Raw genomic sequence first — 24,815 nt, forward strand, 5'->3', positions numbered from 1 at the left:
AAGAGTTAGTAAGAATGAGTACAATTGTCCTACTGTCATTTTTGCATTTGCTGAGGGACAAATGATTAGGAGCAGATGGCAAAACTGGCCCTTCGTTTCATAATAAGGAAAGAACTTGGCTCTAGGCTCTTCAGAGGTTGACCTAAGCCATGCTAAGTCTCAAGTTACTTGTCATCAATGTATTTATTAGAGTCTTGCTGGGTTTCTAAGAAGTATCAGGTATTTAAGTCAAAGACTCCAGAAACCAGTTCACCCTCTGGAGCTTTTTACCCCAAGGTTTTGGCTGGAATTCTAGAATCAGGATTGGAAGCAAAGAATTGGGGCAACAGAAGAAGACAAATAAACGTAGGAAGCCAGGATTTGCATAATCACAATGAAATCTGGTATTGGAAGTACTGGTTCCCCACTCTGCCTGGCTAATATCTGGGATTATATGAAGGAAGTGCAGAGCTAAGTAGTGGTTAGGTTAGAGATGAATGGCTGAGATAGCAGCCTTCATTTCTTGTTCTTTTTTTTCCCTAGGGCAAGGTGATGCATCTGACCTTCCTGACCCTGAACTGGAAGTAAATGAGCCAAAGGTGCTTATAATTAGCAATCAATACACAATTAGTGCAGGTCTATCTGGGGTAAGGAAAAATAAATCCTTAGAGAAGACTACATTTTAGTTCTTTATATTATTTAGCTTTCTTATCATTCTCCTGGAGATCTCTAGGAGACAGAGAGAGAGAGAGGTTTAAGGAATCCCAGAGGGAAGAACTCAACGCAGAATAATGATACAATTTTGAAAAAAAAAAAATGTTGGAAGCTCTGCATTAGAATCCTTTCTGAAACATGTCTGCTGTCCGTGAGAACAGGGGGCTCAAGGAGATGAGTAGATAGGAGATACTCCAGCTGTTACTGTAACCTAAATTCTGTCTTCCTGAAGGCTCACTCATGGAGATAAATCACTTCCATTATCTGTCCTTGAGGAATGAAGTTTCTCCTTGTTTCACATGAGGAGATGGAAGAGGGGCCCTGAAAATTCATCCTGGAAGCTCGCCTCCCCAACTAGATTCTGCTGTAGGTCATTCACCAGTGTAAACTATTATAAGAATGATTACTAAGAAATTGATACGAAATCAGCACTTAGGGGAAATCAGGATTTAGGGGAAGATAAGCTTGTGTGGTTTTGATTTGATGGGAGGAACAGGCTGTCTAGTCTCAGACTGGCAGGGGCTGAGCATTCTCGGCTCCTTGCTGCATTTGACGTCATCAGTATTGGCAGATACCCCAAAAGAGTAGCAGAGTCCAGTTTAAAGATGCGCCTCTTGAGATTTGGCCAAGGACTTGGACTCTGGGATAAGATGGTTGTATTTAGTTCTGTACAAGATGGTTGTAAAGATGGGGGACGTGAGTCAGGGTTTTGGTATTTGTTTTTGGTGTCTCTCATATATATTAAATTCCTCCCTTACCTATTCGGATAACCCATCTGTATATATTCTCTTTGTATTTACTTCTAAGGTTGAGGGAAAAGAGAAAATAAGTACCATGACAGGACAGTTTGAGTTGGTTGTCAGGCTCAGAGTGGTGTTAAGAGGGGGGTACTTAGCAAACTGAGGAGGGCACATTTTTGTATTCCGCACTTACAGGGCAGATGTGGTACTACTGTATATGAGCAATACTGTCTTAATCGAAAACAGGACTATTTGTAGTTCTGTTTATCGTTTATGACTCCACATATGGCAAAACATCCAGTTCTTCTGAGGCCATCTGAGGTCACTGAGCATTTCAAACAGCTCATCTTCTCAACCTCAGTTTCACCTGCTCGTTCTGTCCCCTTCCTACAGTTGTTTAGATGGTCGTGACGACCTTTCGTATCTATATCTCAAGGTTTGTTCCCCTCTTCCTGGTGGAAGAGGTCAGGGATCATAGCCAAGATCCTGCGTGTTTGGGGTGAGGGGAAGGAGATGCACCTTAGGAGAGGTGGAGACTTGGAAGTTTGGAGGGAGAGCAGGACCACGGAGAGCAGCAAAGAGAGCCTGGAGTGGCACGTGGGGGCTAGCACCATGGAGAGCTCAGAGCTTCAGTTCCTTCCTCAAAAAGCAGAGGGGAACAGGGATGATGGGTTAAGGCATCCAGCTCTCCAGAAGTCATACTGAAAGCAGACATCGGGACTTCTGTTAAGATCATGCTATACCCATCACTTGCTCTAAAAGGCCTCCTGAAGTCCTTTGTTTGAACCTGCCATATATACACCCGAGATCATATAAAAAGTGAGGACCACCACCAGACTGAGTTTGTCAACGTGAGCCTTAGTAATTACGACAGTTACCTAGGTATTAGGGGTGGTGGAGGGGGTTTTAATTTGCCACAATCAATTATGAATAAAAGTATCTTCTAATGAGGGAAATAGTGCCTGTGTCCCCTCAGAGACACTAGGGCATGAGAAAGCCAAAGTGTCTTACCATCAGATAGGGTATGAGATGTATCAGAGTCAGGGTGCCCAGAGGCATCCCAAATTGCCATGAACAGTCCAGTCTTCATCATGTATGGGAAAGAGGAATGGATCATGCCTCTTAAGAAGGCATTTGTCTTCAGGACATTAGTTGGGACATTTGGTCGGTCTCTTTACACTTAGAGAAATTTTGGTAAAGGGACAAATCTAGTTCTCTCTCCAGTACTTGTTGCTTCAGTGAAGAATATGTAGCTTTGCTAAGCCTCTATTTTGCAAAAGTCTCAACAACTTCATGTGTTCAAGACTCTTGAAAGCTAGGCTTCTCAGTGTTAGAAGGGATGGATCTCTTTGTTATAACAGGGTTGGATTGGGTTTTTACTTGGGTTATAGGAACCCTGAGCACCAGCTGCTTCTGACCTTGTAAAGAATCATCACTACTGCTGATCCTAGAGGAAGAGGCAGGTCTTTGGCCCCAGAGACTTATTCTTCTCCATTTTATAGTTGCATGGAGTGTTTGTTCTTAATTTGACTGAGTTTTTAGGGACCTGAATCTTTATCAGATGGCTTGTTTCTCCGGGCTTTTTTTCTAATGGTTTGTTTCTCTCTATCTCTTATAAGCATTCCCGTGGGGATTGCTGTTCTCAGAGTTTATGGATAGACCTCTAGGACATGACCTCATCCAGGAAACAGAATGTTCCAGTATATGGGCCTATAGCCAATGGTTAAACAGGAAATGTTAAATTTTAACATGAAAAATGAGAGGAGGAGATATAATTACCAAAACTTTCTAATGCCTTGGGGATGTTTCATTCAGTGGTCAGTAAGGAGGTAGTCCAGGCCACCAGTTGCTTTCATGGAAAATCTGGAACCTAGGTTACCAGCCTTAGGTGACATTCTGTCACTGAGAAGCAGATGACAAAGGGATCACAGAGCCAGTGTGCAGTTACTGGAGTAGGAAATAACAAAGACTGTGACGCCCCACAGCCACCCCCCCCCCCGGGGTTTTATCTCTCTGGTGATAACTGTGAAGATATCAGTCCTAGCATGTGACTTAAGGACAAGCAGCTTTTGATCCCCTTCTGCATATTATGTGGACCTCAAGGGAGTAGTATCAGCGAGGAGTACCGACATCAAATCTCAGGATTCACAGACCAATGGCACAACTCCCCGATCTGCTGTTTCAAAGTGACCAGCGCACCAAAAAAGATGCCATCTGTGGAATTTTATGGCTGCAGAACTGTGAGTCACTCTCCAAGTGAAGAGGGAATGTCTCCAACAAGGCACTCTTGAAATTAGACTTGGGCCTCCAGTCTTCCTCAGTTGGAAGAGGAAGGAGAGAGAGCATCTGAGGGCAGCGGCCTAGCTCCCTTGCTGTCGGGGGAGACCAGAGGACCTCAAGCTGCATGTAGCAGAAGGCCCAGGCATCAAGATTGTTTGGGGGGGGCAGGAAGAAGGGTGAAAGAGCCACAGGTCTGTCTTCTCTCTTTCAAGCGGTAATTCTCCTTTGATCTGTTTTACTTATGTGATAAAGGAATTTCACATTTTCAACACTAAAAGTGAGAAAACCACCGTCCTGGTCCTGAAAGAAACTCCTTCGCCCAGCAGTGCTGCCTAGCCCCGGGGAGAGCTTGGGGCAGAGGCTGCAGTGGGACTCTGGATGGCCAGGGGCCGTGCCACAGCTCGGGCCCCTCGTCGGACAGACTGGTTCTGCATGGAGTTCACGAAGCTCTGCCATACCAGCATCTCTCTGAAGGCCTCAAGTTCTCGGTGCCAGGAAACACACGTCTATCCTTCCCAAGGGCTACAGCTGCACTGGGGAGAGCACGGTTACAGGGACAGAACGGTTACAGCTGCAGGGAGGAAGAAACGGGATGGAGGAGGCCTGCCAAGCAGACCCGTGGGCAGCTCTGGAGTGAATGCTTTCTGGACTTCTCCGGCACATTGGGCATGAGCTCTACACCGGGCACCTGGCCAAGGGGCTGAAGAATGGACGACAGTGGACAGAAGGTCATTGGAAAGGGAAAGATATTCATGTGTCGGGCAGGGCGGTACAAGGTTAAATTGCTACAGGCTGAAGCAAAGTCAGGCTGTCCACCCATCCTCTACACGTGGTCAGCTCACAGGGTGCGGGAAACAACTTGAGAAGCAGAAGGAAGAGCCCAAGGAAGGCTGGTCACAGTGCTGAATGCCGAGCTGCTTACCAGAGATTACCAGAGAACACATTAAGTTCATAGGCTTGTGTCCGCCAAACCTGGAGTTGCCAGCTTCTGCCAGGATCAGTGGAGAAATGTGAGAGGGAAGGAGCAGGTGGCAAACTGAATGTGCAGACGGGTCCTGGGCCTCCAGCCACAGCATGAACGGTCGGTTCTCATAGCATTTCCCGCGCTTCTCCAGCCTCTCAGTCCCTCTTCAGCCTTATGAACCCTCCAAACGTGCTCTACTCCAGGGAGCTCTATGTCCCAGCAGCACATGCTGTTTGTTTCCCTCCCTCTGCCTGGAAGTAGCCACTCTACCACACACCGTAGACCACTCAGGCATCCCTGTATTAGGGAATGTTGTCCTCACGCTTTCACACCACATCTCCTTGTTTTGGGCAAACATCACCAGGTAGGCTCTGCACTGCCTCGCTCCCTGCTGGGGGACCCAGGCCACATCAGGGGCACCAGACCCACCTTCTGCATGATCCTGGTCAGAATGGTCATCAAGACCACCATCCATGAGCCTCAGATCTATGCGACTACCTCCCGCATCAGAGCTGGCCCTCTTAGGTCCAGAAACTAAGAGGTGGAATTAATTTAGAGAAAGACTGTGTGGGGCTGTATGTCTTGTACATCAGTAAGTCCCAGGACATTGCACATCAGACATATGTCTACTATCTAGACAGATAATACTCTACAAGGAAAATGAGGCTTCATTTGACTCTTCCTTGGGAACAGACCTCCCTCCCCATCCCTGACTTCCTGACCTCTCCTCTGGAAATTCTCCATTCTGAAGTTAGTGCCTTGTAGTCTTTCCCCCCAGCACTGCTGGGATGTGTTTATAAATGTGAGGGCAGAGGGTTTCTCTTCCTCTCAACCTGACACCCGAGGAAGGGCTGGGACCCCAGATTGAGGGCCAAGACAAAATACTGTGTTTGGTGAAGAAAGACTTGTCTAGTATACAGATTTACTCTGTTCTCCAATGTTTATGTCCTAGGGCTGAAGAGCTCCCAGCTTTCTGGGGTGACTTCCCTCTGTGTAGGTCCCAGACTGGGGCTGTCCGTCCCCACTCCTGAACAGGTGCAGTTTGGGTCACACCGTCTATGCTGAATACAGCTAGTGGGATGAGAAAGCCAGGGGCTGCGGATGAAAGTCAAGGCCTGGTAGAGGGTCATTACTGAGACACATAGAGCCAGCAGTCTCTCCTTGCCACATACCTAGCTGGCCCTCGGGACTCTCCTCACCTCCTCAGTGAGCAGGGTCATGAGTGTAATCCTCTGGGGAAGGGGGATTCCATGGAGGGGAGGGGCTGCTGTCTCTGTGGTGACTCGGGCGGGGACTCCCTTTGGGGTGCTGATGGGTACAGCGTGGAAGGAGTCAGCCAGCCAGCTATAGGGAGGGGATCCCCAGTGTCCTCATACCAACTGAAGCTCCTTTATCATGATGGAAACAGGGCTGGGGGGGAGGAGGTCAGGGGAGATGGAGCAGTGATTCCTCCAGCACCCTGACTCTTCGCCTGTTTTCTTCCGATGAAATTCTTTACATCATCCTCCCCAGTTTCAACCCCTCCCCTCTCCACCCCCGCCCCGCCCTGGCCCTGTGCCCATCCCTGCTGGCCACTGGGTCCATAGCCCAGGAGCCGCCTCCCCTTTCTCCTCCCCTGCGGTTCTTTCTGTTTTTCGTTGGCATCTGTCCGGGCATAGCCACCACCCTCCCTCTCACTCTCCCCACATCCCTTTGCTCCGCAGAGGTCCTGTCCCCTCTCCCCCTAACGCAGCCCAGCCCTCCTCTGACTGGGCGGAGAAGGAGAAGACTGAGGATGCATTCCGTTAGTCCCTCCACTGCCTGCCCTCCCGCCTCAGGGGACCTGAGGCTCTGAGCCGTGGCTCTCTTCCTGGGCTCCCTACAAACTGTCCCCCGCCACCCCATGAACCGTCAGCAGCCTTTAAGAAAACCGAGGGGCCCCCACAGCGCTGACCTACATAGCTGGGTCCAGGGCGGGAGGGGCTCTTCCCCAAGTCCCCTCGCCCTGGCCCCGCCTCCCTGCTCCCCCCACTCTCTTCCTTGTCTCTTCGCTTACAAACGCAAGAAGGCTTGAGTTCCCACCAGGAGCAAAGGGGACCAGGCGAGCTACCCCACCCCTAATCTGGCAAAATCAGTGCTTAGCCCAAGACAGCTTTGGGTTTTCTCGGCATCCTCCTTCCCAAATATCTTGATCCTTCCTTTTGCCCAACCTTCCCCCACCTCCTCCGCTCCTGTCTGGGTTTCTTTTCCCAGCTGCTGCCACCGCTAGGGATACTGCCATCCTGGGGCCCCCCGCCCTGTGTTGTTGTTTTGCTCCAAGGAGAAGCCCCCCCTTCCTTGCCCACGCCCCCCTCGGCAGCCTCACCCAGGCCCCCTTCCCTGCCCACTCGGAGCTGCGCCGCGGGTGGGGGCGGGCGGGGGGTGGGCAGCGGTGTTTGCATACAGCAGTTTGGGGGTTTGCACTGGCTATCCAACCCCTCCAGACACATACACAAACCCCCGACACACGCCCTTACTGAAACGGCGACAGCTCTCACTCCGCCCCCAACACACACTGACACAGACATACACACAGATCCTGACACAGAAACACCAACACAGACGCGCACACCCAGACACACGCACACGGACAGCGGCACCGCCGAGCCGAGCGAGCCCGGCGCACACGCACACAGCGAGGCGTACAGCGGGCGCACAGCCCGCACACCCCAGCCCCGCACCGACACGGACGCCCGGGCAGACCCACCCGGTACAGCGGCGGCGGCGACTCGAGCCCCCGCTCCCAGACAAAGCCCACAGGCTCCCCCGCCCCGCTGCGATCGGAGCCCCCGCCCCGGTCCCCCACCTCCCAGCGCCGCCCCCCCCCAAACTCACCGTCCTGGGAGAGGTTGGCCCCGCCGGGCGCCCCGCAGCAGGCCAGGAGCAGCAGCAGGGGCAGGGCGGAGGGGCCCCCCATGGCGCGTCCCGGCCGGCTCCCCGCTGCGCGCTGGCGAGCCTGGGTCCCCGGGGGCGGGGGCTGGGCAGGGGGTGGGCGACGACGCTGACCGACAGGGCGCCCCCGAGCCGCTTCGGAGCCCGGGGCCGAGGCGGGGACCGGGAGGGAGCCGGCGCTGCTGCAGTCGCGGGGATTAAATAGGGCGCTCGGAGCAAACCATTCGGTTGGAGGTGGAGGGGGGGCGACGGGGGGTTGGGCTGGTCGCGGGGGGGCCAAGCTGCCGCATTCCCCACGCCCCCCGCCTCCCACACCCCCTCCGCGCCCTCGTGGTGCCTTCCACCTTCTCCCCCGGGAGCTCCGCCAGCCGGGCGCGGGTGTGGAGCCGAGGGAGGGAGCTGGCTCAGCAGTGGGACCCGGCGCGCACCCCTCTTAGGCTTGGGTGGAGGGAGGGGACCCGGGCAGGGCCTTGGGCCAGCTGGCGGGAGCGGCCACTGCAGGCCTGGGCAAGGGCGTGCCCACTAGCCCGAGGTCCTCCAGCCCCGCCCTCCCTCCTTTGGCAACTGGGGAACCCCATGAGCCCCGGGGCCCCCTATCAAGAGTGTTGCCCAGCGACATCTCCCCATGGGTAGCCAGTTACCCTGACCGGTTCTCCTAAACACACACATCCCTAGCTCCTCTGACCCAAGAGCCCCGGGTTATCTGTCCAGCAACAATGTGTGGCCCCAGGCAATTTCCCTTGAAAGCCTTCTTTCAGCAAACCCCCAGGCCGGGGGAATCAATGTTTTCCTCAATCCCTTGTTTAAGAAATGACTCCCCTTCTAAAACCTGATTCCACTTCAGACTCTTGCCCAACCAAACAGCCTACAAAGCAACTCTGTAGTTTTCCCCCTTAATCCTCCTTATCCTCCCTTTACTCACAGCCCTTCCCCCCAGTATTTTTTCTTCTTTCTTAATCTTCCAGAGGAACTTGTTCTTTCTTCTCAAGTTCTAGTAAGTAAGATTCTTGGGTGAATGGTCTGATCTGCAGACCCTCGAGAAGATGCCTTCTTTAAGGAGCCATGCCTCTGTGGCTAAAGCAGCTCTTGTCCCTGAGGCCGGATATAAGATGAATGAGAGAGGCAGGGCCTTTGCACTTGCTTTTAGATCAAGAGTCCCAAGTCCCTGGGGTTTGCTGTTCTGTGTGATCTGTGTATTTCTGGAAGACTCTTGGTACATCTCAGAAAGGGAGCCCTTGAAGTCAGTTTTGCTCAACCTTAGCTTTTGGGTATACATTCCTAAATCTTAGACTCTCTGAATCAAAGAATTTTAGGTATATAAGGATTCTTTAAAAACATTTGGTATAAGCCCTTATTATACAGGTGGCGGCTGAGGTGATAGGGGTTTAACTGCCCATCCAGGTTACACTGACAGTCAATAGTAGAAACCGCTAGTGGTGGTTAGGACATGGGGCAATATGATCTCTGAAGTGTCTTCCAGTCCTGTGAGCCCATGCCTTGTCCCTGAATGATGGATTTGGGTGCATGTCTTCTAACCTCTACACCAGCCCCCTTTCTGCAGTGAGACTGTGCCTCACCGTGAGAATCCTTCCTGTTTGGTTCATCTCTCCCCTTCTCTGACAGGCTTTCTCGGCCATCTGTGACGGACTGAACTGTCTGCCACCTAGTAGTTCAAGGACAAGGGTGTGGGAAGTACTCTGTAGTCGGGAAAGCTCTGTATCAGTGTTAATCACTGATGGGGAGGCCAACGAATATTCTCTGGGAAGTTCCTTCAGGATGGTCAGAATGCTGCCTCACTGTTTTCTCTGTTTCTAGAATCTGTCTGTGGTCTCTGGGGGAAGAGCTCTGCCTGCCTCTCGCGTGTTTTCTGAGCGTCTGGGTAGTTATTTAGAATTACTTGCAGAAGTTTTTGGCCACCTTGGGCTGTCTGACTTGCTTGCTTTCCTATATTTCAGTGACTCCAAAACATTCTCTTCCCTGGGGCTCCCTGATGTCTTAAAATCTCTGAGAGATTAAAATGGAGGGGGGAGTGTGGTTGAACGCGGTACAGACCAGATTGCAAGAGAGAGGAGAGGCCAGAGAGGAAGATCAGGCTTTCTGACAGTGGTGGGACCAGGTGGTATGAATTTAGTCCTATAGAGAGAAAGAAGGAGTGGGTGTGTCTTCAGAGAGAATGGGGCTTCAGAAGGGAAGGATCAGGCTCTCCTAGCTAAAGGGTCTTGATGGCTAAAGAGTATTACCTTAGGAGGTAGAAGAAGCCTTAGAGATCATCGGAGCAGGCTTAAGAGAGGACAGGTTACTGTCGCAGGAGTGAGAGGAGCTGGGCGGGATGGGACAGCAGGATAGGGGATTAGGTCCCGAGCTCCTCTAACTAATCATCTTTTCTGTCTGCTGCTCTGCCGTGATCCCCTTCTGCCTGTCCTCACGTAATGCTCTAAGGCCTGCTGGTCGCGCCCCACCCTCTACTGTAACCGCACAGGAGGAGGATCAAGGGGGGGAGGAGAGGGAGCGCTGTTTTGGAGAGACTATTAAGAGCTAGCAAATGAGACTCTGGAATGCTCTTTTCCTACTGGCTCCTTTTCCCTTTTCTGCATCATCAGCATCAGTTTGACAGCACTTTAGGCCCTGGGAATAGGAAGCAGACATTGGCTTTTAGAATTATAGAATGAAAGAGTATTAGAGTCGTAAGCAACCTTCAAGATTACCTAATCAATGCCCCTTGTTGAATGGATGAAGAAGATGAGGCTCGGAGAAGTTGAGTGACTTCCTACGATCACACAGGTGCACAGTAAAGGGGTTACCCACGTTGGATAGGGAGGCAGATAGTCCCCTCGGGGGCAGGAGGAATAAGGAGAATCATTGTCAGTACTTCTGAGCAGTGTACAGATTGAGGAACTGCTCACTCCTGCGTGTCTCTGAGTGAAAGGGTAGCTTCTCCTGCAGATGTGGATGTCTCCATTGGGAATAACTCCTTGCCTATAATCATTCTAATGCCCTTTGTACATGCATGAACACCCGGCATCTCACTCCTATTCACTACGAGTAGAGTATTTGCAAAGCAAGACTGACCTACAAGGATTACCCCCATCATGTAAATAGGTAAAATAAAAGTATCCATGTTGGATTGTGATCTCTATGGTTACTTTCCACTCTAAAATGCTGTGATACACAATATGCATTTCCAAGAGACTTGCACAAAGTGTGGAGTAGGTTGTCTGTGGGATTAAAGAGCTGGTAGCTACAGTGGAGGCTGGGTGTCGGGGGGAAGCCGAGAAGGAGATTGGAGAGAAGGCGGGTTTTGGCTCCTGGATGCTCCTGTCCACTCAGCAACAGCCTAGGGAGCTGGGGGTGTGGAATGCGGTGCTGGCACCGGTGCTGGGCTAGATGCAGCTGTGTGGGCCCTGGGCATTCCTTTCCCCATGCTGGTCCTGCTCCTGCTCAGGATGGGAGGGGGCCTCAGCCGAGCCCCGTGAATACTAGGTATTATTCATCCAGGAGGGGGATGACTGCACCTGTAGGAAACAGCTCGGAAGACTGGGCTCAGTTCTGCTCTGGACTCTAATCCTTCTCATCTCTATGACTTTTCCTTTATCAGTGAATTCTACGTGGGTTTCCACATTGCTTTTCTCTTCAATTTTCCACCCAACTAAACCAGTACTCCTCATACTGCTTCCTTCTTCCATTATCCAGTTTTAATTAACCCCATCCTTAATAATCACCTCTGTGTGCATTTTAATTCTAACCTTAATTGAATTCTAATTTCAATCCTAACCCTAATCTATTACAGACTCTAACTATTAATCCTAATACCAACCCCAATTTAATTGTCAATTTGAGCCAGCATCTTCATTCTAACCTGCTATGAGCCAGCAACTAGGACAGCAACATACATATGATAAAAATGATCACAGGTACCATTTGAGAAGCCGACGTTTGCCACATTTGGCACTGGGTACTTTACGTGCAGAGCATCTCATTGAGGGACTGGAAAGTACCTGAAGGTGGTTGGAATTATTAGCTGCCTTACAAATATGAGGAAACAAAGGCTTAACGAGATTATGTCATTTGTCAATAGTGGGTCTGAATCTACTAGTTAAGGCCCCCTTGAGCTTAAAGCCTGTGCTCATTCCTCTTTCTGCCAACAAATACTTTCTGATCAACACTTTCCTAAAATCCTAACTAAATCTGACTGGAATGACTTCTAAAATACTGAGTTTCCCGAGAGTGTATTATTAGTTTAGGGTTTTTGTTTGTTTACTAAATAGTGGTACAAAATAGAAACCAAACAAATACACCAACAAAAAAGCCCAAATCTCCCCGCCCAGAAACCCCATTGACACTTTAAAAACATGAATGTATTTATAAGTTAAAATAATCAAACTATAGAAAGAAACAAACTGAAAAGCCTCCTTTTCCTTCCCAGACTTGCTGAATTCCAACCCCCCCACCTCGGGCAGGGGGGACATTGTTGGCATTAAATTTGCCCAGCAACCCTGTCTCCCACAACATATCAGAACAGCAGATAAAGTCAAGGTCAGTACCTGTCCATGAAATCACCCTAGGTATATATATGACTTAGGCATGAAAATCGCTAGACAATTTGAATTTATGATTAACAGTAACTGTTAAAGGCCAACGATATGCTAGGTGTTACACAAAGTTCTTTCCAGTTAGTACTCCTTGTGGTGCTCCCACGCTTTCTGGACAGCGTGCATTACGCCTGCCGTACAGACAAGTGTGATCGTGTCTGAGCCTCAGGTGGAGAAAAAGCCTGGAGATGCCAAATGACTGGCCCAAGAGCACAGAGCTGTGGCAGAGAGTTCCAGGTTTCAGATACACCAGATCTGTCTTAGCCCAGAGCCTAAGTGTTCAGCGCCTGGGTTGAGCCAGGAGACTTGTTAGATAGAAGAGGTCATTTGAGCTTTGTTCTGCAGGAGGGAAGAGGCATTGCTTGACATTAGAGAGGAGGATGACCTGAGAGACTGTGGGAGGATGCAGATCAATCTGGGAGGAGGCAGTGCAAGGGGAAATGGAGCAGGACAACCCGAGCACAGAGGGGAATGAGCGCAAGGTGCAAGTCATCGGGGATGGAACAAATATGAGCTGAGACGGGATAGTTTTTGTGATAAATTCAGGCAAATATAAAATCATGCAATAAGTGTGTGTGCCACTTTGTTTCAGCGACAGGCTGATTGATGTATTTCGAAAAGACAGTAGACACACATAATCATCTGCGAACAAAAATATCCATTTTCGGTTACATGGGTATTTATAGCCTCTCCAACGAATATCCCGGCTTCCTTCTCCTTGCATTCTATGCTCCACAATATTAAATGGCTTGTAATTTCCCAAACACACTGTGTTGTTTCATGCCTCAGTGTCTTTGCACATACTATTTCCTATACCTGGATTGCCCATCTCATTAAGTCTGATGAAACTGGCGCTTGTGTTTATCTATCCAAACTTTGATTAGGTGCCGCTGACTCTGTGAAGTTTTCTAGTCAGAGATAATCACTCCTTGCTAGGAGCTACCACTATAGGAAATAGAACCTCCCCCTGTTATCCTTCTTTCGTGGTGGTGCAAGGGTTTGTCTGTGTTTTTCTTCACTAACTGTGAGCTCTTTGAGGGCAGCAGTGATATTTCACGAATCTTGTTATTCCCAGTGCTTAGTGTAGAAACAGAAAAATAGTAGATTCTCAGTTAATTCTACTGCATTTAGCTGAAATAGCATATTTATAAACACAGAGGCTTGATGAACCATTTTTCTTCAGAAGTACATACATGTATATAACCAACCACATTTCACTGGCATATTCCCTGCAGTTATGTATGCGTTCAAGTAGATACAATGTGTCCAAAATAAGTTGAATGATTCTAATACACGTGTACACGTATTTCCAACCACTTATTCAAGATACATTTTTGTCATTCTTGGAATTGACTTGAGAGCTTGCCACATCCTTTTGCATATCTTCAGTTGTGGAAATTTTCATCCTTTGAGGATGGCTTTTAATTTTGAAAATAGCCGAATGCCCTTAGGATCCAAGCCTTATGGATAAGTGGTGGTTCGTGTTGGGTAATACAAAAACAGGATTTGGCTGTGGGGTAATAGTAGATGACTTACAGTTTGACAAATATGGTGGTTCTTAAGGCAGTTCCCGAAGAGGAGTTCTAGAAAATTTCTGAGCAACGGCATTCTGGTCTATTTGTTAATACAAACAAAATTAAGATAGCGTGCTGTCATTTTGTACTCACACCTGGTGGACATGCTTGCGTGGATATAAGAACACAAGAGATCGTATGTCCAAGAATAGAACTCTCTGATCATTCTTTCATTCATTCATTTGTAGCTATGGAGTTTTTATGTGCCATGCACAATGCTAGTTGAAATTGGGTGTTTTGACCCAGCTGTTTTGTTGCAATCTATAAAAAAAAAAAAAAATCTGTAAACCCCCAGGTTTTATTTTTTTCAATTACAAAATAAAATGATCAGTGGATGTTCTTAACCCCATCTCCAATTTCCACCCCAGTTTTGAGCCTTATTTTATCCGTAAGGAAATATACAAAAGTCAGGGATAGAATAATATTCAGGGATGTGAAATACTTGGTAATTAAGACTAGCCTGGCAGTAATGGTTTGCTTTTTAGAATCATAAGATAGGAGTGAATGTTAAAAAATGCTACAACAAAATGTCAGTGTCTGGTGCTGGGCTCTTGAGATGAGCAAGTCTGAAACTAACCTTTAAGGAGCTCAGAGTCCAGTAGGGAAAATAGGCATGTAAGCACATAATTGCTACACCGTGTGATAAATACTGTGGTGCAATTCCAAATATGGCCTGTAGAATCACGGAAGAGGCAGAGATTACATTTGTGGGAAACGTTAAGGAATAACTGGGAGTCAACCAGGTATAAAAAGGATGAAGGCATTAACAAAAGAGGGGAGAGTGTATGCAAAAGCAGGAAAGCTAGAAGCAGCCCCGTCAGTTGTCGCTAGATTGTGAAAGGAATTTATGCCAGAGATAGCTCCTAATTCTGCAGACCAGGAGCCAATGGAGGGTTTTAAGCAGGGAAATGTCAGTGCTGGATTTGCATTTTAGAGCGATAACTGTGGCAGTAGTGGATGGATGGACTGGCGGATACACGTCATTTGATTCAGAAGGCTGACCCTTCTGGAGACCACAGATCCAGTACCGTGACATTGAATAGGACCCACTGAGTGTGGGCTTGTCTGATCCTGTGGGCAGAGTAGAGATAACACCCAGAACAAAGCTTTAGGACCCAGCCAGCCGTCAGTACCCACCCACCCCCCCCCCCCCACCCCAGCAGACAGTGCTTCAGAGACAGGAACTTGTGTAGAGGAAGGGGGTAGGTACCATGACCAGCTGTCCTGGGTCTGGTACCCAGGGACTGAGGCACTTTCGAGAACTTTCAGTGCTAAGATTGGGAAAGTCCTGGATACACTGGGATGGTTGGTCAACAGATAGTTGCCTCCTGGCACCTGTTACTCAGAGCATCTCCCTGGCAACCAGCTGGGGGTCATCTCCAGGGCAGACTGGAGGGGAAGGAAAGCGGAGTTATTTTATGGTTTAGGGGGAGGGGAGAGGTGGAAGGGGTGGGGGGTAGTGGTGATTCAGAAGAGCTAGGCCAGATGAACAGAAAAGACAGAAGAAAGGCTAAGTAGGAGACAGTGTGGAGGTTGGTTTCTGCCCAGGACCCCACCTCCGCTCTCTGAGATGCTGGGCTCTCTGCTGGTGGTAGGGAACATTGCAGACTCAAAAGAGCAGGCTTGCCAAGAGTGAACGTGTTTATTTAGCTTTTCCTTCATGCATAGGGTTCATATATTCATGCATACATTTATTCATTCAACATTCATAGAGGGCTTACTGTGCAGATGCTCTATCATTTAGTCTTCGCATATGACTTGTAGGTAGACTTATTCCCATATTTCAGATGAGAAAAATGAGTCTCAGGAAATGTGGTAACTTCCTTTGAATCACACATTACCTGGCAGAGCTGAGATCTTAATTTAGCTGTGTTTCCAAAGTGCCCAGTCATTCCAGCAAACCAGCATATCCACCTGTTACAAATAATACAGATACTCAGGAGATTCTGGTTCTGTAAACTCATAATAAAGATTCCCAGCCTCACTGTTAGCAAGTGCCCCCAGATGATGCCCAGACCCCGACAGTCCTGAGAAACAACACGCCGCAGTCCGTGTCTCCTCACAGAGACCCCGCTGACTCGTTAGAGAACCCCATGTGTAAGTAGCTCAGTAGAATACTGTTGGGTTAAGTTTTAAAAGCAAAATACAACCGAATCCTTCAGTAAGTAGTTTTCTTGACTTTTTCTCTGCAATGATTGCTAAATGTTTATTATTTATAAAGCCCTGTGTAGTCTGGCCCTTTCTTAGCTCTGACACCCTGTACCCTGATGGCCACAGGATTCCCCCTTGAGTATCTGTCCCTAACACACCCAAGCCTTCTAGCTAGCTGGCTGGCCCTCCTGAGCCAGAACTTCCCCCTCTGCTCTGTAGGAAGCTGCTCTTGCATGCACATCTTTGCTTCAGTGTCGCCTCTCCTGGGAGGCCTTCCCACTGCCTTGCAAACACCTCTCATTTTCGGCTACAATCTTAATCATGTGTCTTTGGCTTGTGTATTCGTTATTTGTGCCGCTTCTCCCGGTAGACAGAAGCTCCACAAGATAGGGAAGACCTGTCAACTTGGATCAAAGCTATTGCCAGTAGCCTAAGGATATCGTGCATAATAACGTCTGGCACGCAGTAGGTGCTTATTAAATGTTTGCATAAATGCATGAAAGAGAACACTCTCTAGGGGCGCCTGGGTGGCTCAGTCGGTTAAGTGGCTACCTTGGCTCAGGTCATGATCCCAGAGTCCTGGGATCTAGGGGTCCTGGGATGGAGCCCCTTGGCAGGACCCCACTCAGCAGGGAGTCTGCTTCTCCCTCCCCCTCTGCCCCTCTCCCCTACTTGTGCTCCCGTGCTCTTTCTCTCTCTCTCTCAAATGAATAAAATTTTTTAAAAATCTTAAAAAAAAAAAAAGAACATTCTCACTCATCACATGAGAGAGAGTGTCCACATTCTTTTGACTTTACAATCAAGAACTTTTTTCTTGGGCCCCAAGCAAATCTCCCTCTGTCATTTAACCTGTTTCCCACTGGTTCATGAAAGAAAACGTCTCTTTCTCTTCACCAGCCTCGATGTAGTATCTTCTGGAGGCTCTGAGACTGTTAGTAACTTGCCCCTCAACCTCCCAGGTGTCAGGTGAATGTGTCCTAACTCCTAACTTCCTGCCCATTCTTTTCTCAATGGAACCTCTTCTCTGATCCTCTTTACTTAGATAGTCAGGTTCTGATAGGTGAGTAAGGCCCTGTCTGATGGTTACGAGCATCTCATGCTCCTGCTGGCTCTCTTGTATGTTTTCCTGCTGTTCTTTTTTTTTTTTTTCAAGAGGTTTGACCATTTTTATTTTATTTTATTATTTTTTTAAGATTTTATTTATTAGAGAGAGCGAGCAGAGCACAAGCAGGGGCAATGGCAGGCAGAGGGAGAGGGAGAAGCAGGCTCCCCACTGAGCAGGGAGCCTGATACGGGGCTCGATCCCAGGACCCTGGGATCATGACCTGAGCTGAAGGTGGACGCTTCACCGACTGAGCCACCCAGGCACCCTGTTTTTCTGCTGTTCTTGATTTAAACTGTCTTGGTCTTGTCATGGTCACTTGTGGTCCATTTTGGTTCTAATACCTTCGTAAGCCCTAAAATTCCAGAGCTTGCTACCATTAAGAGTAGTATTCCCTCGCCGGGTGGCACCTGCTGAGATTTGCCACCAGATCCCACCCCAGGGCTTCCTCGTGTTCCCGTGGCTGAGCCAGAAACGGAGGCAGACGCACTTGGGTGTTTTCACCCCACTCATGTGAGCCCTGGCTAGCACTGGGCAGAGTGCCTGTGTGTCCTGCTCTAAGAAGGTTAAGCAAGTTTCAGGAACCATTCCTGACTCACTGAAGACACAGTGTGGGAGGGAGAAAGTGTGGATTTTGAAGTTGGGCTCCCCTGTGCTTGAAGATGGACCAGCTGGGCCACTGCCTTTGAGATCAGTCTTTTCACTTGTTAAAGGTTAGACATTACCACGGACTGTCTCCGTTGGCTTGTGGTGAAGAGTGAGGATGTTCATATTCATGTGAAACACCGATCGGATCTAAGAACTCAGCACATGTTAGTTCTCTCTCTCTGTGCCCCCTTCACCTGGAGCAGAGGTGTGGGGGATTGTCTCTGGCTGCCTGGGTGGACCGTAGACTCTTGCTTGGTGCCCATTGTCTGAATAGAAAGTGCTACCTGGGTCTAGAGTTTCAGTTCCAACTCCTTGACCACTCCTACCCGGAGCGCCGCGTTCAGCCTGCTCTCTGCTACCCTCGTGCGGCCACCCCGACCCCGCACCATTCCCGGTCCTCTGCTTCCTCGGTGTGGTGGCTTTGCTGTAATGCAGCCCCTCGCAGCTTCTTGGCCAAAGTGGCTCCTAACTCCTCTGTGTCTCAAACACACACATAAAACAGAGTTCAGTTTAATTTCAGTCTTGCGTCGTCCGGTAATATTATACAGGTTCTTCTAACCGTTCCTCATCCCTTCTAATATGCATCTCGTCTGTAAGAGACGCTGCAGGAAACAGTGGAGAGTTTGGGCGCCAGTAAGGTCCTTTCGGGTTTCAAATCCCGTGATCTGTTGCTTTGTTCGACACAAAGTTCTCTGACATATGAGTGCTGAGACAACAGTATGTTGCCATAGGTTATTTATTTTTTTAAGATTTTATTTATATATTTGGGAGAGAGATAGAGAGAGAGCGCACACAAGCAGGGGGAGTGGCAGGGAGAGGGAGCAGCAGCTCCACACTGAGCAGGGAGCCCGATGCGGGACTCAATCCTAGGACCCTGGGATCATGACCTGAGCTGAAGGCAGACGCTTAACTGACTGAGCCACCCGGGTGCCCCGCCATAGGTTATTTAGTCATAGAAATCCTCTCTTTTTGCCCTTAAGTTCAGATCTCTGCTACCACTTCTCCTACTTGCATGGCTGTCTAGCAAGAGCGACAAAGGGTTATTTGGGATACAGTAAATACACTATTCTGTTTGAAAAACTTTAAGGATGAGAATAAAGGGAAATTCACTTGGTGAGGTGGTTTTAAACTAAATTTGAGAGGGTAGGACTTGAATACCAGACACTGAAGAGGTTTTGGTTTTGGTTTTGGTTTTTTTAAGAGAGAGAGAGAGTGGGGAGGGGCAGAGGGACAAAGGGAGAGGGGAGAGAGAATCTTAAGCAGGTTCCACACTCAGTACGGAGCCTGATGCCGGTCTCAATCTCACAACCCTGAGAGCATGTCTTGAGCCAAAATCAGGAGTCGCATGCTTAACTGACTGAGCCACCCAGAGTGGCTCAGCACCTCTGCAGAGTTTTATCTTTAACCCAGTGTCAGTGAGAAAAATTTTGTAGCAGGATGTTATGTGATTGAATTATTGTTTAAAGATTAACCATCAGATTCACAATGACAAAGATGTTAATTCTTTCTCCCACTTAATCTGTAAATTCAGTGCAATCCCATGCTAAATCCCAATATTTTATTTATTTTTGTTTTTGAAGATTTATTTATTTATTTATTTATTTGAGAGAGAGAGAGAACAAGAGAAAGCACAAGCAGTGGGAGGAGCAGAAGCAGACTCCATGCTGAGTGGAGCCCACTGTGAGATCATGACCAGAGCTGAAGAGTCAAATGCCTAACTGACTGCACCACCCAGGTCCCCCCAATATTTTATTTTTATGGAACTTGATCCATTGATCCTAACATTCCCTTAGAAGAGAAAGTCAAGAATAGCCATATATATATATATATTTTTTTTTCTTAACACACAGGGTTGGGGAGGTTGGGGAGATGGTATTCCAGCTATCCTAAGTTACTTTAAAATTACAGCAATGAAAACATTGAAGTATTGTCCAGGATTACACAAACAGTTCAATGGAACAGGAGAGAGACCATGGTCACAAACCGATGTGGAAATTTAGTGTATGAATTTGGTGTATGAATATAGTGTATGAAGAATCATACACTATATCATATACTATGTTTCTAATCACTGACTGAGGATTGGACTGTTTAATGCATGGTATTAGAATAATAGATTATCTATTTGCCAGTTGGCATGGGATAGGTTGAGCCCTCCCTCATACCATAGGCAAAAATAAATTTCAGCTGGACTGAAGTACTACATTTTATAAACAAAACAGAGCAAAAGAAATTGTTCAACACTATAGAAAAATAGTGTTTAATAATATTTACATTTAATACGTAAAAATACGTTTAACCTTCCTAAGCCAGACACAAAACCCAGAATCCATGAAAGAAAGGACTGACAAGTTTTACTGCTTGAATTTTTTTAAATGATATAAATGTAGATACCATAGACAAAACATAAAAGTAAGTTACAGTCTGGGGACAATTTATTTACAACACATATAGCTAAGTATTACATGGATAACATGCAAAATACCTAATAAATACACATAAAAAGCTAAACAATCCAAAAGAAAAGTAGACAAAGTATATAAGTAGGAATTCTCAGAAGAAACACAGTTATCTATTAAACATCCGAAAACATGGTCAATGGCATTTGGATTTGGAGAAATACAAGTTAAAGCAACAAAGAGACCTGAGATTGTTAAAAAGTATCAAAGACTAGGGGCCTCTGGGTGGCCCAGTTGGTTAAGCATCTGACTCTTTGCTTCAGCTCAGGTCATGATCTCAGGGTCCTGAGATCGAGCCCCGTGCCTGGCTCCGCGCTGAGCGTGGAGTCTGCTTGAGATTCTCTCTCCTTCTCCCTCTGCCCCTCCCGCTTGTATGCGTTCACACACACGCGTGCGCTCTCTCTCTCTCTCTCAAAATAAATAAATAGTTTTTAAAAAGTATCAAAGACCCATCAGATTGTTAAAAATTAAAATGATGGATCACATCCAGTGTTGGCGTTTGGGGAAATAGGCACCTTCATTTATTGCTACTGAAAATGTAAATTGGGGCAGCCATCTTGCAGATATTTTGGCAGAATGTATCAAAATTAAAAATTGAAACACCAGTGGTGCTATTTCCATAAACCCGTGCTATATGTCTAGTCACACATGAGCACCGTAATTTATGTGCATAGATGTGAATCAAGTCATTGTTTCCGGTAGAGAAAAATGGCAAGCAACCTAAATATCCATCAATAGGGAATTTGTTAAATAAATTATACTATATCTGTACTTTGTGATAACATGTAACAATTAAAAAGAATGAGGTAAATTTATATATACCAACTTGGAAAGATAACCAAGATGTATTGTTAAATGAAAATACAAAGAAAGTACACATGCTATTATCCTTTTTGTATAAAATGGGAAAGAAACCTAAAACAATATATGTGCCTAGGTTATGTTTCATCTACATGTAAATGTGTGTTTAAGTATATGAACTGCTACTTACTGGCCGTGTGACTTTGGACAAAGTGCTTAACCTCTCGGTATTTTATTCTCCCTGTGTGGAGAATAAAGATAATAATAATCATACATATCCCCTAGGGTTGTATAACATAAGGAAATAAATCAATCTATTTAAAGTTCTTTGAATAGTGCATGGCGCATGGTGGACACTTGATGAGTGCTCCTATTATTCAGATCCATGTTCAGCTTGGAAAATTACGAGTTCTGGGGTGGGAGTGAGAATTAAGTCATAAAGGAGGGGGACTCTAATTGTTTATATAATATACTTAATTTGTTTTTACAGTGATCATGTGCTTCTGTGCTGAGTAATTAAAAAATAATTTTAAAAGCTTATTCTAAGGAGATCTATTAAAGATAATTATAGAAATGCAGGAATGAAGTCAAGCAGTTCTGAGCTGGGGTGGCGGCACTGGGAACAGAAAGGGGGTGCTCTGGTTGGTGGTGGCTGTGGGAGGTGAAAGAGAGAAAGGGTAGACGTCGCTCTCAGTTTGAGAGATTGATCTGGAAAATGCTGAACCATGGAATCTTTTCGTGAGGTGTAGTATTTTGAGACAGAGGAAGATTAGTTTTGTTTAAACTGGGTTGAGGGTAAGCTTCTGGGACCCTTCTAACAGGACCCATTCAGTAGACAGCACATAGAGACTGGAGCCCTGGACAAAGCTGACTGTTTCGATACCACTTTGAGGTAGAACAGCAGGAAAAGTCTCAAGTTCTCAGGTCTCATTTTAAGGGTTCCCGTGTAATATTTCCATTATAAAAATGAACAAGTGTGGCATTCTGGAACAGTCCCTAGGCTAGGGAGACAGAGACCTGTTCTAGCCCATTGTTTATCCATTTTCCCCCCAGCAAACATATATTGAGTAACTACCACCTGCCGGGTCCTGTACGGACTGACGAGATACAAGGGGCTCCCGGTGCTTGCGGTCCAGCAGGACACGGACGTGCACACAGCTAGGGCAGTGCCGTGTGCTCTGTGCTCTACAGGGGCATGCGCAGGCGCAGTCACTGCCTGAGGCTGGTGGGCTCCAGTCTGCGGGGGTTGAGGTGGGTGTTGGGGAAGATCTTACAGAAAAGGAGGTGAAGGGCCTAAGTCTTTAAGGAGGAGGAGCAGTTTCCAGGCAGATGTGGGAGCGGGAGAAGGGAAGGGTGTTCCAGAAAGATGGAACAGCGCACACCAAGGCATAACCAGAACAATTTTTGGGTTTGTGTGTGTGTGTGTGTGTGTGTGTGTGTGTTTAGGGAATTATAAGTATTTTGGCATTGTGCAACATAAGGCCGGAAGTGGGTGGGGAATGAGAGTAAATGAAGCTGAAAAGAGGGGAGGAATCACATTGTAGATGGCCTTTAGGCTCTTCTCTGGGCTATGGGTTTTCCTTCCAGAAAAATCACCACCACTCTGTCGGCCGGGTGGCAGATGGTGGAAGGGAAAGGGCCAGGTGCAGAAAGACAAGTGAGGGATTATGAAAATATTCCAAGAGGCCTGCCCACGAGCCAGGACTCACACAGCACAGCAGCTGATGGGACACCAAGCACACGTTGAGGGAAGGCATCACGGCAGAATCCAGGCTTCTAGCGCGGGTGACCCGATGGCCAGCCCTGTCTCCCTCGTGCTGTTTTCTATCAAATCAGTCTTGTCCTTTCAATTTACTGTGTGTAGCCAGTTCTATGACTGGGGTGCGGACCTCTGTTAGGACTTCCCTCGGCGAGGGCCTAAAGCCTCCGCACCGCGCCCTCTGGAAATGATCTACCGCACGGCAGCCGAACGATCTCTCTGAAATGCACATCAAATCACAGTTCTCCCTTACTTAAAACCCTTCCCTACCTCGGCATCTCCTGCGGGATTAACATCGAAGGCCTTGGACATGACAGAGGAAGGTCTCCCGGATCTGGTCTTCCAGCCACAGGCTGTCACCCCCTGCCGGGACTCTGGGCGTCAGCGACCCCTCATTTCTCGTAGTTTCTCACACACACGAGGGGTTTGGGTGTAACATATGCTGGCCTCTCTTAGAGCACTGTTCTCCCCTACTTTCCCCAACACGCATGGGTGCACACATGCACACACGCATGCCCTTGCACGCACACACTCCCTCGCACGCACACATGCATGCCCTCGCACGCACACACTCCCTTGCACGCACACATGCATGCCCTCGCACGCACACACTCCCTTGCACGCACACACTCCCTTGCACGCACACACTCCCTTGCACGCACACACGCATGCCCTCGCACGCACACACTCCCTTGCACGCACACACGCATGCCCTCGCACGCACACACTCCCTTGACGCACACACTCCCTTGCACGCACACACGCATGCCCTCGCACGCACACACTCCCTTGCACGCACACATGCATGCCCTCGCACGCACACACTCCCTTGACGCACACACTCCCTGACCCAACCTCTTCTTTCGCTCCGGTGAGCAACTGTTCCTCCTTTCTACAGCTTATTTCCGTGGCTCTAGCAAACCTCCTCAGACCCTCGGAGGGGGTTAGTCTGCCCACATTCTCTATTACTGTACATGCTGCATGTTTCTCCCCATTTGGGCCACTTTGTTTTGTGATTCTGTTTGGTTTTTGTCTCTGACTGTGACTTTACTGAGGGCAGATATGGCGTCTTCAGTACGTCTCTGTCCCCAGTGCCTAGCACATCTCATGACACGTGGTACCTGTTCATGGATTTGCAGCATAAATAAACTAATAAACGAGTGGGTGGGTGGTGCTACCATGTAGCAGATTAGTAGATCGTGAAGAGCAGAAGATTTAGGGGGAAATTTAAGTTCAGATTTGTACATTTTACCATTGAAATGCCTGTGAGTCCTGGAGGGGTGGTTATTTCAAGGTTGCTGAATATACCAGGCTGGCTGTCAGGTGCGGATAGGGAGTGTTCAGCTCATACTTGGTAATCTGTGCTACGGTGTCTTTTCAGATAATTTAGGGAGAAAATAGAAGAGAAGAGAAGCCATGCACACTTGAGGGCAGTGTGTTTGACCACAACCCACAGAGGAAATCAATTTATTTTTTCTTACAACGGAGAACACACATGTCTACACAAATACCTGTACGTTTAACTGGAACAACATTTCAGGAAATGATACAGGGTCTTATTAGAGGCTGATGCCTTCTGGTGTTTTCTGCTTTATTGTGTTCTGCCCCATCCTGTCTTACCCTATGCTACCATTTCTCTTCTTTTCTATTTAATGGTATGAAATGCTGCTGACATTTTGACTGGTGGTCTGATAACCACTGCTTTTTGGGACCCTGGTATGTGGGAAGGAGGCCCGGCAAAGGGGGCAGAGAAGGAGGGACGAGAAATAGGAGGAGAGACCCGTGCGCCATGGAAAGCAGGGGAGTGAACGTTCTAGAGAGCGAAGATGGGTTTGGTGTGAAATGCTGCAGAAAGGTGAAGTGAGCCTCTTGAATCTGATGATGAGGAAGCCGTTAGTGACTTGAGCAAGAACCTTCTGTAGAAACAGAGACGGTTTTCACCTCCTTTGTCTCATTTACTCCTTGTAATGGCCCCACAAGGCAGGCATTCTTACTTGTGTGAATTCTGAAAGGAACAGGCAATCTGAGCCTCAGAGAGGTTCGTTTAGGTGCTCAGCATCACACAGTAAGTTGCAGAGCTGGGATTCAAACCTTGGTCAATCCTGACTTTAAAGTCTGTATTTTTCCAATTGGACCACAGCAGTT

The 24,815-nt window shown here is 47.8% G+C and overlaps 1 protein-coding gene and 1 long non-coding RNA gene across 3 annotated transcripts in view; one reads left to right on the forward strand and one right to left on the reverse strand.

Moving 5' to 3' along the window:
- CADM3 (cell adhesion molecule 3) overlaps window positions 1-7,690 on the reverse strand; it is a 35,831-nt gene extending 28,141 nt beyond the window's left edge. The window contains exon 1 of one of the 2 annotated variants that reach the window (XM_036069777.2): window positions 7,531-7,690. In XM_036069777.2, coding sequence (XP_035925670.2) covers window positions 7,531-7,612 — 82 coding nt within the window. In that variant the 5' untranslated portion in view covers window positions 7,613-7,690. The remainder of the gene's footprint in view (window positions 1-7,530) is intronic. The other variant, XM_036069776.2, reaches the window with a different exon arrangement.
- Window positions 1-24,815, forward strand: part of LOC118521318 (uncharacterized) — a 78,568-nt gene that overhangs the window by 8,323 nt on the left and 45,430 nt on the right. The gene's annotated exons all lie outside the window — the stretch shown is intronic.

Source organism: Halichoerus grypus, chromosome 7 (assembly GCF_964656455.1).
Source record: "Halichoerus grypus chromosome 7, mHalGry1.hap1.1, whole genome shotgun sequence".
NCBI classification, from domain to species: domain Eukaryota; kingdom Metazoa; phylum Chordata; class Mammalia; order Carnivora; family Phocidae; genus Halichoerus; species Halichoerus grypus.